Here is a 14,788-nt window from a genome sequence, read left to right as displayed (position 1 = left end):
GCAAAGAGATTGAGCCATTGGTTATTTTTCTTTGTTACTTCTTCCTACAATAAAAGGAAGTGTCTCTTTTGGAAGGGCAGATCTTTGGTCTGTGCTGGTGAACAGAATCATAGACAAGAGATGGGCTTATGGTCCAATGTCTACAAAATCTAGGAGATTGTTTGAATACCATGGCAAAAAAAAAAAAAAAAAGTGTGTTGGGAGGGAGGGTCATTTAATGGACAGAGCCACGATCTTTTCTCAAGGGGGAAGAAATGTAGTGTAGCATATAAACTTGCGAGTAAAAGCAATACAGTGTCTGAAGATACTGGAGATTCAGGATAATGATCTGTCTTGGTTTTAGATCCAGAGACCATTCTGAGGATGCCAGGGACATCCTCCAAAATACCTCCTAACTGTGTCTTATGTGAAACTAATGACCAGGAGAAATGCTCCAGGGTAGGAGCGGTGGTTGGAAATGAGGATAAGAGGTTCCAGCAGAAGGAAAAAAAAAAAAAGGATTCTTCCTAAGGGAGAACAATTCTTCCTGTTACGCAAGAGGAAGTTTCGTCTGAACCTTGATTACCGAGAGTATTTCCTTTATACCAAATAAATTCTACTAATACCGGGGTAGCTGAACAGGTTTTATCTCCTGTTGATATGTAATGTCTGGCCTGTGGTATTGATGGCTTAAGAATCCCTGAACTTATTGGTGATCACCTATTTGTAGCGAGGAGCCAGCAATGAGAGCTGATACTTCCCCTGCCATTAATTTATTATATTTACCTTCTACTGGTTGAGCAGGTATTTTTTTTTTTTTTTTTTTTTTCAACATTTTTTATTTATTTTTGGGACAGAGAGAGACAGAGCATGAACGGGGGAGGGGCAGAGAGAGAGGGAGACACAGAATCGGAAACAGGCTCCAGGCTCCGAGCCATCAGCCCAGAGCCTGACGCGGGGCTCGAACTCACGGACCGCGAGATCGTGACCTGGCTGAAGTCGGACGCTTAACCGACTGCGCCACCCAGGCGCCCCGAGCAGGTATTTTTAAAATCACTGGACTTTCATTCTGTCCTGAATTTCCACTTTGATCGTGGTTTATTAGCCATGGCACACAGATGAGTAGACAAAAAAACTCAGCAGCAACAGATTTGTTCAAATTTAGTTTGGGCAGAGAATCAAAAATCAAATCCACTTGGAATATATACGCGTGTGTTTATGTGTATGAAAAGGTGAAACCGGGATGCCTGAGTAGCTCAGTTGGTTAAGCGTCCGATTCTTGATTTCAGCTCAGGTCATGATCTCAGGGTCATGAGTTCAAGCCCCGCATTGGGCTCCTCACTGGGCGTGAAGACTACTTAAAAAAATTTTTAAAGGTGAAGACATGCATGTATTTATGTGTGAGAGCTGATAGCATGTATATGCCCATCACATATTCTCCACCATCATATTTACTTTTCTTTTTAACTGGAAGCTTCGTAAATGTTAGTTGCAGGAATCTTTAGGATAAACTGTTTCCAATCGTACTACTACAAACAAATAAAAACCAGAAAAATGTTTGGTGTCTGTAGGAAGATACTGAGCCCCAAAGAGAAAACATGATACTCACATTGCAATAATTGAATAGGCATCCTCCTAATGACATGTAAGTAGCTACCTTACGAGGACAGATTTCACAAATTAGGTTTCTATTTATCCAGAACAGCACTGTCCAATATCCAGAATGGTAGCCACATGTCACTATTTAAATTTAAATTAATTAGAATTAAATACAACTTAAAATTCACTTCTTCAGTCACACTAGCTGTATTTCAAGCGCTCAATAGCCCCATGTGCCTGTGGCTACCATTTTGGAAAGCATAGATGACATTTGATCATCACAGGAAGTTCTGTTGGAAAAGGAGAGGGATGTGAGAGAATATTTTGAAATTAGGAATAAGGTCGGGTAGATTGAATCTGATCTTTTCTACAAAGCTTGGAGCACTATAAAAAAAAAAGGCACATCCTTGAAACTGAAAAAAGTTAAATTAAGACCAGTTTACTTGGTAAGCAGCAAGATGTGACCATGGTGAACTTTACAGCCAGAAGATTGTGAGATAAAATAATTTCCAAAATGACTACAGAAAGTCACAGATGATAGTTCTACAATTGGGCTCTCTTGAAACCAACAGCATATATCTAGTTGTCGTGTGTTGGTAAGCAGAAATCTTCAAAGAAGCAATGACTTCGTTTTACAGTTACTCCAAAAACTTCCATTCCACTTAGAATGCCACAATCCAAATAAAAATGAAAAGATCCCCGATACTTTGCATAAAATTGTTCTTTGCTAGTATGAGATCAGAGTGAGTGATAAGAGCATATCATGAGTAAATACCACCATCACTGAATATTTATAAGGCACTTGCAATGTATACGGAATCGTGCAAGTTTCTTTGAGAGCTAGCAGTTTAACAAGAGGCTGCCTCTATACTCAAGTGAAAATCATTAACAGAATGATTCAAGTCTGAGAGGGGCAGACACTTAAAACATGTGCCATTCTGATTAATGGGTAGTGGTAGGAAGAATGCTAATCCTTGAAAATAGAACAGTAATACAGCCTTTGTTAAAAATACCCCTATGAATACAACAAATGTTTTCACAGATAGTGACAAAGGGATTCTATACATGTCAGGAAAGTTGGGTAGATTTATTTGTTCCATGTACCGTAACTGTTTTCCCCAAATATGTCATTACTTTTATGATAGGAAAGGGGCACAAAACCACTAGGACATCACTGTTTCTGACATGAATGGAAAAATCTATTCTAAAATAATATTAGAGTAATTGCCAGCAAAGTTCTTTATTTAGAATGAAGTCTGTTAGTTCCAAAATGTAGTGGAGCTTTAGGTCGTCTCTGAAAATATTTCAGTTTGCTCAGTGACCTGATAAGTCAATACCTTGGAAAAGGCATCACTATTCACCATTGGGTTTTCAGATGTTTACCAGGACAGAGGTCTTGACAGCCTACTGATTTGACATTGTTTGCCTGGATTATGAGATCTATGGTCAACAGCAGATTTCTGGACCTAAAAGTATTAAATGTAGAGTCTTAACTGGGTTCGCTCATTCATCAGCTGCCAGCTAGAGGTCAGTCTGTGCCTCTGCTGAGGGTAGATGGCCTTCTCTGCAAAGACCTTATCGTCTAGCAAGCTAGTGCAGGCACATCCTTTTTGTGGTGAGAGATTCAGTCACCTAAGAACTTTGGTAGCTTCTGTTTGTATCACATATGTCAGTATCTCACTGGCCCAAAGCAGGTCACATTGATGAGGTTTTTGGGGGGTGACAGTGGGGCTCATGGGGTCCAGAGCCGACAACCAAGAAAGAATTCTTGAAGATGTCTGTTGGTGCAAAAAAAGTGATTTTATTGAAGCATGGGGACAGGACCCGTGGGCAGGAAGAGCTGCCAAGGAACCAGGAGAGACTGGTTATATACTGTGGGGTTGGGGGAGGTAAAGTCCAGGGGAAGTTTCCAGAGAGATTTTCGTATGCTAAAGACTCACAGGGTACTGGAGGCTGAGCTGTTGTCAAGCTAAAGTTGTTTTCCCTCTAGCAAAGCATTGACATGAAGACAGTAAGGAGTTAGTTCCTGGAGAAACATTTTACTCTGCCTGCCTCAAGTATTTATCAATGCGCTGCAGGCCATAAGGAAATGGAGTTCTATATGCCATTTCCTTCAGCCTTTATTTCCCACAATCACTCTGGAGGGGTGAGGGAGACTTTTAGGTCCTTCAGGACTATGATCTCTATCATTTTTCCCCCCTTTCCTTTGTTCTTGGGCAGCCAGGAGTGCCTGAGGAACATCACACATATCCCACCTGGGGGGGGGTGGGGGGGGGGGAGGGTGTCGCCTGTCAGCTTGCCTTAAGCTCCCTCATCAACGTGCCCCTGAGGCAAGTGGTGAGGCAGGGCGCCTGCCTGGAATGAAAAGGCATTGCATATTTACACCAGGAAGGGCATAGAAATAGGTAAGAGGAATCAGGGTCATTAATGAAATCAATCTACCACAAGTATATTTCACCTAACTATAGAGTGCATGGAAATCTAAAGCAAGGTTTAAATGGAAAGGGTTTTAAAAGGAGGCACTGTATTTATGTGTCCATGATAGAAGAGCCTCCTCTTCTCAGTCTTTGCTCTCTAATAGATTTTAAACAAACAAATGCAAAAGCTCTTCTACTAAAGTAACTCAGAAAGTAATCTACCTCCACCAAAATCTTAATCTACCAATAGATAGAAATTTTGTATCATCCTCAGGAGTTCTGTAACAAATTGCTGTTCTGAACCTACCTGAATACAAAAGACAGGTTAGCAAATAAAGAAGAATGTCGCATTCATATCTTGCTGGGGGTGGGGTGGGGGGGTGAGGGGGGGGTGGGGAGTTCTTCCTGAATCAAAAGTTATCATGATTTATTTTTTTCTGATATAAAAAGTTTTTTCCCCAGAGAATTTATATTTATTTATTTATAAATTTATTTATTTAAAAATTATTATATTACATAATATATATAATATTTGTAAAGTTATAATATAAAGGTACAAAGGAATGCTTTCCCTAAAATTTACTTTAGGATTTGCCCCATGGACAAACTGGAAATATCACCGCAATTAATAAGCAAATCCATGTGTCTCTGAGAAACAGAACCTAATAAAGATAGTATCTCTACCGACAAAGTTAAACACAATGATCTAAATGATTCGAGACGCTATTAAAATGACAGTAGAGGTAGAAAGGGGAGTTTGGTCTGAATTAAACAGATGAATTGTCTTCATTCAGAAAACTTACTGGATAAATCACCCCTTTGTTTTTCTATTTAGGCAGCGTCAGAATGCCTGCCTGAACATTTTTTTATTTTTTTTTTATTTTATTTATTTTTTTTTTTTACTGAGGATTAAGGAAAAACAGGAAGTTTGGGCTGCTACAAATCCAGTCCTCATATCCACAATCCAGCAGGCAGGAAAGAAGAAAACAGTGAGCCCCAACACTGAGAAGTATATGCAGCATTTCTATTTACCTCCTCTTATCCAGAACTTAATCTCATAGCTGCACCTGGCGGTGAGGGAGGCTGGGAAACGTGGTCTCCATTCTGAACAGCCGATGCTCAGATAACATTTGATAACTCTGTAACCAACAGAAGGAGAAGACGAGCACTGATGGAACATGGCCAGCGGGGAGGGGGGTGGCTCTTCCCCAGTAGGAATCTCTTCTGTGGGCCCTCTGTGCTGGAGAGTCCTTAAGCACTTCACCATGTAGTTATTTTCAGAAATCATTCTCACGAACCCGACTAACTGATTCCAGGAACTGGACCTGTTCCTACCCTCCACTTCCTTCTTTCTACATTCCCTGGGCTTCCAAATACCAACAGGTGATGAGAACACTGTCACGAAAGAAAAGAAAATAGAAACTCCGAGAGGAGCCTCCAAGTTTGCCGTAGTCCCCACCGTTAACATGAACTGCAGGACATAGTGTTTGATGATGCAGACAAGGTGGCCTCTCACTTAAAATATTCACAGCCTAAACTGGGAGTTGACAGTTTGTGAGGGAAAATGTCAATATCCGTAACAAATCAGGAGGTCAAACTCTACCAGTTAAGAAACAATGAATTCAGATCAAAGCATCCTCAGATTACTCTGTGACCTCTCAACAGACTTTTCCTCCTTTTTCCTCACGATGGTTAAGGATTTTGCCAGAAGAGAAGGGCAATATAAAACTTGGGGCTGGTAGAAAAAGAAAGGAGGGGTAGCTGTGGGCTTCTTTGCTGAGCATTGGACTTAACAAGATTGCTGTTTTCCAAATATTCTTTGAATTGGATCCCAAAAGCCAGCTGAAGACAAATACTTACTTAAAATTGCGTTTATCACCCTGCCCCACAGCGTTGGTCTTACCCAACATGCTGTGTAGAAAATAGTGAGGGGGTGCCTGGGTGGCTCAGTCGGTTAAGCGTCCAACTTCGGCTCAGGTCACGATCTCTCAGTTCGTGAGTTCGAGCCCCACGTCGGGCTCTGTGCCGACAGCTCAGAGCCTGGAGCCTGCTTCGGATTCTGTGTCTCCCTCTCTCTCTGTTCCTCCCCCGCTTGTGTTTCCCTCCCTCTCTTTCTCTCACTCAAAAATAAATAACTAAACATTTATAATAAAAAGGTGAGGCATGTCCAGAGATTTAAAAAAATGAAAATCGTGAAATAATAGGGCCCTATCCAACAATCTAGTAACCCTAATGCTTAGTAGGGGAAGCTAATATTGAATGTTGGTTGACATTTTAACAGCAGGTACCATTTGTAGTTTTTGGTTTGTGGATTTTTTCCCCCACACACGTGAGAAAGAACCAGGAAATATGCCTTCTAACTTCATGGCCATCAGAAATAAACTTAAGTCCTGGCATTCCTTCCTAGCTCACGGGTAGCTCTCGCTCTGCTCATACACCAGCACAACGCCCCTGAACATAGCCTTTCACCAAATGTGGGGTGCGAACGCATGGAGCCTTCCGCTATGGTGCTGGGATTTTGTGCGCTGGATGCTGAGGGGACAACCGTCCGTGACCCCCCTCGGATGGGTCGGGAATGATAACCCCAAGTGCCCTCTTCTGCTTGTCTCTCCAACGCAGCTGTGAAGTTCGGGAGGATGTCCAAGAAGCAGAGGGACAGCCTGTACGCCGAGGTGCAGAAGCACCAGCAGCGGCTGCAGGAGCAGCGGCAGCAGCAGAGCGGGGAGGCGGAAGCCCTCGCCAGGGTCTACAGCGGCAGCATCAGCAACGGCCTGGGCAACCTGAGCAACGAGGCCGGCGGCGCCTACGCCAACGGACACGTCATCGACCTGCCCAAGTCCGAGGGCTATTACAGCGTGGATTCCGGCCAGCCGTCCCCTGATCAGTCAGGACTTGACATGACTGGAATCAAACAGATAAAGCAAGAACCCATCTATGACCTCACCTCCGTACCCAACTTGTTTACCTATAGCTCTTTCAACAACGGGCAGCTAGCACCCGGGATAACGATGACTGAAATCGGTAAGTGGCGGTCTCCTCCCCCACCTCGCTGTTGGCAGTCGCGCTTTGAAGCTGCCATGGTCTTGTTTAGGCCGGGCATTTTCTCAGGTCTAGAGTCAATGACTTGCATTCGTGGCTTCTAAGGGGGAAAAAAAAATGATAATAATAAGACTGTCTGATTTAAAAAGTGTGTTGTGATAAATGGCATTGTTCTCCAGCCCCATAAAAGTTTATGTCAAGCAAAGGAGGAGAGAAGGAATTGAAAACGGAAAGACGCTATCCGTAAAGAACAGAACCTATCTGTTGAATTTGGGCTCAATTTGGCATAAACACGGGAATTTCAGCAAGAATTCTGAGTGACACTGTTTGAAATAAAATAGGGAAGGGACGTAGAACCGGTGTGTGATAAGCGAATGAGCAGGGCTCTCGTTCTTGCTCTAAGATAACTTGGGACAAACCGTAAGCAAATGGGACCTCAGTTGGCTTCTTTTCAGAGGCAGAGGGGTAGACCAGAAAGATGGCTAAGCCTCGTGTAAATCTGAATTCATGAATTCTACATGGGAATAGAGTCTGAATCACTGGCAGTGAAAAGAGGGTAGTCTGGAATGTCACGGAACATACGAGCGACAAATGAGTTACGGCCAACAGGGCTAGTCACAGGCACGATGGCATGATTGCTTCAGCAACCTGACCCTCCTTTGGCTGCAGTGAGCTTTGATCCCTTAAGGCGTGGTCCTCAAGAGTGCCCTGTCCCTAGGTATGCCCTCTCCCGACCTGTTACAACTTTGTTTTACCCTGTTAAGCTCAGGAGTCTATTAAATGTTTAACCAGTTGAGCTCATCAACTCACTGCCATAAAAATATTGATGGTTTAACACATGAGCCTCCTGGGTACCGAGGCTGCATGTCTCTATCAGGCTTCATTGTGGTATTTGGGGGCTGGGGGTTGGGGAGCAAGCTCGGTCTCAGGAACCTTGGAGCAATCTCCCCCTCTCATCCTGACCTCATCCTGGCCGAGCAGAGTCCTTAAGACCCAGGCCACCTGAGTTCAAATGCTGACTCTGGCTTCTTGCAGCTGGGATGAGTTGCTGGATCCCGGCTTCCTCCTCTTTAAAAAGAGAAAAGTGTTAGTTCCTAGATCACACGGTTGTAAGTAAGAATTAAATGAGTTCATACTCGCAAAGCAGACGGATGTTGGACACTCGGCAAGTGTTCAACTGCTCTTAGCTGTTATTATTTGGATGCCAGTCACCTTCTCTGTCTAAACTGTGAGTAGGAGCCCGGAGCCTACGAGTGTTTTAAATAAAGTTGACGTGAACACATAATGAAGCACATGCCGTATGTATCCTTGGCTGCTTCTGCCATCTGGGTGAGGAAGAAGAAGTGATGTTACGCAGTTATACAACCTGAAACGTTATTTCTCTCGGTCAGCAATTTAGCACGTGACCGTGACTGAAGAGGTGATTGACAAAGCCCCTGTAAAGACATTCACAACTGAGAGGCACAGAAAACGGAACATCCGCTATCACAACAAAAATTCATTATTCATTATTATTGCTCCCTTTAACCTTGTTTTTTAATGATGTCACAGGCACTTCACATACATTTAATTTTTACAAACACCTTATAAGTAAAAGCAGGATTCCCATTTTACAGATGTGGACACAGAGGCTTAGAGATGTCTCATGACCTTCCCAGGGTCCTTCGGGTCCACCAGGACAGTCTGATTCCAGAGTCCTTTTGCTTATCTATTACCCTGTTACCCGCTCTGGGTTTAATATCCACGAACTGCACTGTCAACCAATAGGGACAGTCTTTTAAGGTGGGCTCACTCAATTTCCAAGAGACATGTTAAAAAGAAAAAGAAATAGGTTCCATTTTTTCCTTAATATCTAAGTGTCTGAGTCTGCTACTGATTTTGAACATCTGTATAAAACATAATGAGGCAAAAACTCGTCATCGTTGGGCAGCCTTCTGCCCCGTACGAAGACTTAGAAAGTCTTCCAAGAATTCAGAAAGCAGTTTCTCTGTGATTCAGAATCAGTTGGAAGTATTAGGGAAAGAGAACTACAGCCAAAGCCATCAAGTCTGGGTACCCTTCTCCAAGTAACACTTCCTCTCTGGCCCTCAGTCTATTTATTTATGAACTGATGCATTTGGACTACATGGTTTCAAAACGCCTCCAGATTTTCTACAAACTTCGATGCTCAGAAAAAAGCTAGCATATATTTTTCCTAAGTAGTTCTCGATGCCACTAGTCTTTAGAGTTCTCTGGATATGCCGTAAAGTTTGGAGGTTTCTTCCATCAGACTTTGAGGCATGGAATTAGATTGTCGTGGCTGGTCTCAAATTTAGCAGGCTCCTAAGCCAAAGTGTTCACTTGGTTCTCGTTTCGTTAACACAACAACGCCATCTAGTGGACACAAACTCCTGCCATGGGTATCAAAAGTAGGTACCTTTGACAAGCGGCAGTAATGGGATATACTGTTCTTTCCTGCACCATCCAGAAAACTGCCACTCATTTCACGAAAACATCCCCAACAGGATCGCTGGGCAGAAAGGCATCAGTAGTGTGGGGTGGTGGTATGATTCTAGAGCTGAATTTTGCCTGAGTTCAAAACCGGGTGTGCCCTTTCCCGTGAGCAAGTTACCTAATGGCCTCTTTGAGTCTCAGTTGTAAACCTGGAACAATAGTAGTCCCACCAGTGTGTGTTGATGAAGTGAGTTAATATTCCTAAGTTCTTAGGACAGTAGCAATCAAGCATTCGCCTTATTATAATAGAAATGGTATTGCAATTTTATTCATCTCACGATAATTAATAACATTACCAGCTGTTACAGACAATATAATTACCTTTTATTGAGGACCTACATTGTGCTGAGCAACGTCCTATATTTAGTTTTCATAACAATTGTCTTATGCCTATTATGGAAGTATGTTTATGTCCATTTTACAGATGGAAAAAAAGGCTCAGAAGTTACAAAACTTTAAAAAAAAAAAAAGCATAATAGACATACGAGCTCAGGTCTGAGTAACATCAAATGCGATTCTTTGGACCATCATATTATATGTCCTCCCACCAGACAAAGGGAGCCTCTCGCAAGTTAGTTGGCATTCCCATAGCAAAACATGCTTGGTGTTTGTTGCCTGCCTGTTGCTCTTCTAGGTGCTGCAAAGGAGCTCTCAGAGTGGGAAAGCTGACCTTCTGACCTGACTTGATTTTTTTTATGTTGATTTTCATTTTGACAGAGACACAGAGAGACCCTCAAGTGGGGGAGGGGCAGAGAGAGAGAGGGAGACACGGAATCTAAAGCAGGCTCCAGGCTCTGAGCTGTCAGCACAGAGCCTAATGAGAGGCTCGAACCCGTGACCTGTAAGATCATGACCCGAGCTGAAGTCAGACGCTTAACCGACTGAGCCACTCCGATTCCCCTGACCTGACTTGATTAATGAGAATCTATACTAATCTAGCCGGTGACAAGCTATCACAGAACAAACCCTATGCAGACAAAAGAGACAATCTGATTTTAGCCACATTTTTTTTTAATTTTTTTTTTAACGTTTATTTATTTTTGAGACAGACAGAGACAGAGCATGAATGGGGGAGGGTCAGAGAGAGAGGGAGACACAGAATCTGAAACAGGCTCCAGGCTCCGAGCGGTCAGCACAGAGCCCGACGCGGGGCTTGAACTCACGGTCTGTGAGATCATGACCTGAGCCGAAGTCGGACGCTCAACCGACTGAGCCACCCAGGCGACCCTAGCCACATTTTTGACTGGGTGAATTGAAGGCTGTAAGGGCGCTACAGGATTTCTGAACATCGTGCCTGGCTGTTAGAAGCCCTGGTCTGCTTCCTCTGGTTTCTGAAGGAACAGTGAACTGTGTACAAGCAGGACACTATTCTGATACTGAATTATCATAAAAACAGCTGTAAAACCGGACTAGTTCATGTAGAATATGGCCTTACAGCTTGGAATTGTTTAATAAAAATACATGTTTATGAACCATCAAACAGGGGTGCCTGGGTGGCTCAGTTGGTTAAGCATCGGACTCTTGATTTTGGCTCAGGTCGAGATCTCACATTTGGTGAGATTGAGCCCCACGTCGGGATCTAGACTGATGGTGTAGAGCCTGCTTGGGATTCTCTCTCTCCTTCTCTCTCTTTCCCTCCCCCACTCTCTCTCTCTCAAAATAAATAAATAAATATTTTATAAAAAGCATCAAACAAGTGTATAAGCAAAAGCACGCAGATCCCAAAAAGTAAGCTTAAGGAATATCATCAGAGTCAGGAATATCCCCCAGAAAATCCAAACTTGTCTTTCTAAAAATGTGCCAAAGAAACTACAGACTTCTTAGGTTAAGGACCTAAGACTCAATGTAAGGAGAGAAGTGTAGAAAATGCATGTTAGCCATTTTGAACCTCATAGCAATGCCTTCAAGTGGGTAGTGACGAAACCATTCCATTGTGCAGATGAAGAAATTAGGGGATTTTCCTCGAACAGAGTGAGTTAAGTGGTAAAGCTTAAATTCCAACGTAGGTTACTACCTCAGACTGCCAGGCGTTCTTTCAAAAACATATTTTTGAAATGTGCCAGGCACTCACAACCAGCAGACCGTGGCTCCTGCCCTCACCAGCTACGACGTGGACATGAAGAAAAATCATTGCAATTCAGTGTGTCCTTTACTGTAAGTCCTGGGCATGACGTTACCACAAACCCTCCTGGAGGTGAGGAAGAGGGGGGTATGGCTTGCCCCGAGCCATATCTCTTATCAGAGATGGCTTCTTCCCATGGTCTTGGTAAGACAAAACAAAATGTGGATAAACAAACAAAAATATGAAACATGTCAATTATATCCTTGGGTTTCTCAAAATCCCATCGGAGGAAAAGCGATGAAATAAGGCAGGGACAAAAGTAAGCTGCAAATGAATATTTAGGCAGGAGTATTAACTGGGTTTAGTTGGAATTTCACTGCAAGCTGGCATGAGGATGTGTTCTATCTTTCGGGGTAAAATTTTGCAGTGGTTGGTGGTAGGGAGGGGATGCTGGGGAAGGGGTACCCAGCAAGCAAGCAAAGAAGAAAGGGGAGACTCTTGTATGCCCTCCCCGCCGTTGCTCTCAGATGGGCTGGGGGATTCCACAGGACTAATACTCTTAACGAAAGCCCATTTAAGTTCAAAGATGATTGATAAGGGGAGCCTGGGTGGCTCAGTCGGTTAAGCGTCCGACTTCAGCTCAGGTCACGATCTTGCGGTCTGCGAGTTGGAGCCCCGCGTCGGGCTCTGGGCTGATGGCTCGGAGCCTGGAGCCTGCTTCCGATTCTGTGTCTCCCTCTCTCTCTGCCCCTCCCCCGTTCATGCTGTGTCTCTCTCTGTCTCAAAAATAAATAAACGTTAAAAAAAATTAAAAAAAAAAAAAGATGATTGATAATGTATCTGTGAGGTGCTAGACAACAAGATAGTCCAAATAACCAAACAAATGCTTTCATTTCTTTTTAATTTTTTTAAGTTTGTTGATTTGTTTGTTTGTTTGTTTTAATTTACATCCAAATTAGTTAGCATGTAGTGCAACAATGATTTCAGGAGTAGATTCCTTAATGCCCCTTACCCATTTAGCCCATCCCCCTTCCCACAGCCCCTCCACTAACCCTCCGTTTGTTCTCCATATCTCTTTTGTTCTCCATATCTCTTATGTTCTCCATATCTCTTATGTTTTGTCCCCCTCCCTGTTTTTGTATTATTTTTGCTTCCCTTCCCTTATGGTCATCTGTTTTGTATCTTAAAGTCCTCATATGAGGGAAGTCATATGATAGTTGTCTTTCTCTGACTAAATGCGCTCAGCATAATACCCTCCAGTTCCATCCACGTAGTTGCAAATGGCAAGATTTCATTCTTTTTGATTATCGAGTAATACTCCATTGTATATATATATATATATATATATATATATATATACCACACCTTCTAATCCATTCATCCATCGATGGACATGTGGGCTCTTTCCCTACTTTGGCTATTGTTGATAGTGCTGCTATGAACATTGGGGTGCATGTGCCCCTTCAAAACAGCATACCCGTATCCCTTGGATAAATACCTAGTATTGCAATTGCTGGGTCATAGGGTAGTTCTATGTCTGATTTTTTGAGGAACCTCCATACTGTTTTCCAGAGTGGCTGCTGCACCAGTGTGCATTCCCACCAGCAGTGCAAAAGTGTTCCTCTTTCTCCTCATCCTCACCAACATCTGCTGTTGCCTGAGTTGTTCATGTTAGCCATTCTGACAGGTGTGAGGTGGTATCTCATTGTGGCTTTGTGTTGTATTTCCCTGATGATGAGTGGTGTCCAGTATTTTTTCATGTGTCGGTTGGCCATCTGGATGTCTTCTTTGGAGAAGTGTCTATTCGTGTCTTTTGCCCGTTTCTTCACTGGATTATTTGTTTTTTGGGTGTTGAGTTTGATAAGTTCTTTATAGATTTTGGATACGAACCCTTTATCTGACATGTCGTTTGCAAATACCTTCTCCCATTCCATTGGTTGCCTTTTAGTTTTGCTGATTGTTTCCTTCGCTGTGCAGAAGCTTTTTATTTTGATGAGGTCCCAATAGTTCATTTTTGCTTTTGTTTCCCTTGCCTCCGGAGACGTGTTGAGTAAGAAGTTGCTGCGGCCAAGATCAAAGAGGTTTTTGCCTGCTTTCTCCTCGAGGATTTTGATGGCTTCCTGTCTTACATTGAGGTCTTTCATCCATTTTGAGTTTATTTTTGTGTCTGGTGTAAGAAAGTGGTCCAGGTTCATTCTTCTGCATGTCACTGTCCAGTTTTCCCAGCACCACTTGCTGAAGAGACTCTCTTTACCCCATTGAATATTCTTTCCTGCTTTGTCAAAGATTAGGTGGCCATACGTTTGTGGGTAAGTTTATTTATTTATTTTGAGAGAGAAAGAGAGCAAGTGAGTAAGGGAGGGACAGAGAGAGAGGGAAAGGGAGAGAGAGGGACAGGGAGAGAGAGAATTCCAAGCAGGCTCTGTGCTGACAGGCCCATGTGGGGCTCGAACTCACCAACCTTGAGATCATGACCTGAGCTGAAACTAAGAGTCGGATGTTTAACAGACCAAGCCACCCAGGTGCCCTGCAAATATGCTTTTAAAAACAGTAGGGGAAATCCATCAAGCTAGCTGTGAGGCTAAGGGGATAAACTGCCTTTTACACACATTACCTGAGTTGGCTGTCGTATTTAGTAATGTTCTCTCCAGATAAAGGCAAAGAAATATGAACTCCTTGGTCTCGCCTATATAATCTTAAATGCAGATTTAGTTTCATCTTTCTTGTGTGTTCTGTTTATGGAGCCTGAAATTTTAAGCATCAAAACTAGACGTAAACCTCTTTTTTGAAAAAAGTTACCTGTTCCAGATGCCAAGTATTAACAGAGGAGAGAACAAAAAGAGAGGAGAATGGAAGTGATCCAGTCCCTTCCACTACCACTTTATTCTATGAAGTCCACACAGAGACAGAGTGGATATCGCTAGTGTGTTTTATTTGGGGGATTCTATCAAGATTGCTGTTTTAATTGTTACTTATTAACACGAAGCAGGTGCTGTGGTCTTAAGGCAGCGCCTTTAATGACACACGCTTCTACAGATCGGTCTTCTAGAACTGCTTAAATCTATCTATGCATATTCACATGTATATTTAATAAATATACATTTCTCTATGCATATTTAACTACTCGTTCAGATATGGTACAGGGAATAGAATTTAACTCTAGCTACATATTTCCCTCGTCCCTCTCATGGCACTGGTA

The 14,788-nt window shown here is 42.8% G+C and overlaps 1 protein-coding gene across 3 annotated transcripts in view; it reads left to right on the top strand.

Moving 5' to 3' along the window:
- Window positions 1-14,788, top strand: part of RORB (RAR related orphan receptor B) — a 390,566-nt gene that overhangs the window by 333,183 nt on the left and 42,595 nt on the right. For all 3 annotated transcript variants that reach the window (XM_058695687.1, XM_058695686.1, XM_058695685.1), the window contains one exon: window positions 6,615-7,016. In XM_058695687.1, coding sequence (XP_058551670.1) covers window positions 6,615-7,016 — 402 coding nt within the window. The remainder of the gene's footprint in view (window positions 1-6,614; window positions 7,017-14,788) is intronic.

This window comes from Neofelis nebulosa, chromosome 12, assembly GCF_028018385.1.
Source record: "Neofelis nebulosa isolate mNeoNeb1 chromosome 12, mNeoNeb1.pri, whole genome shotgun sequence".
NCBI classification, from domain to species: Eukaryota; Metazoa; Chordata; class Mammalia; order Carnivora; family Felidae; genus Neofelis; species Neofelis nebulosa.
Note: the sequence above shows the minus strand (reverse complement) of the source record. Positions and strands in the feature narration are given on the sequence as shown.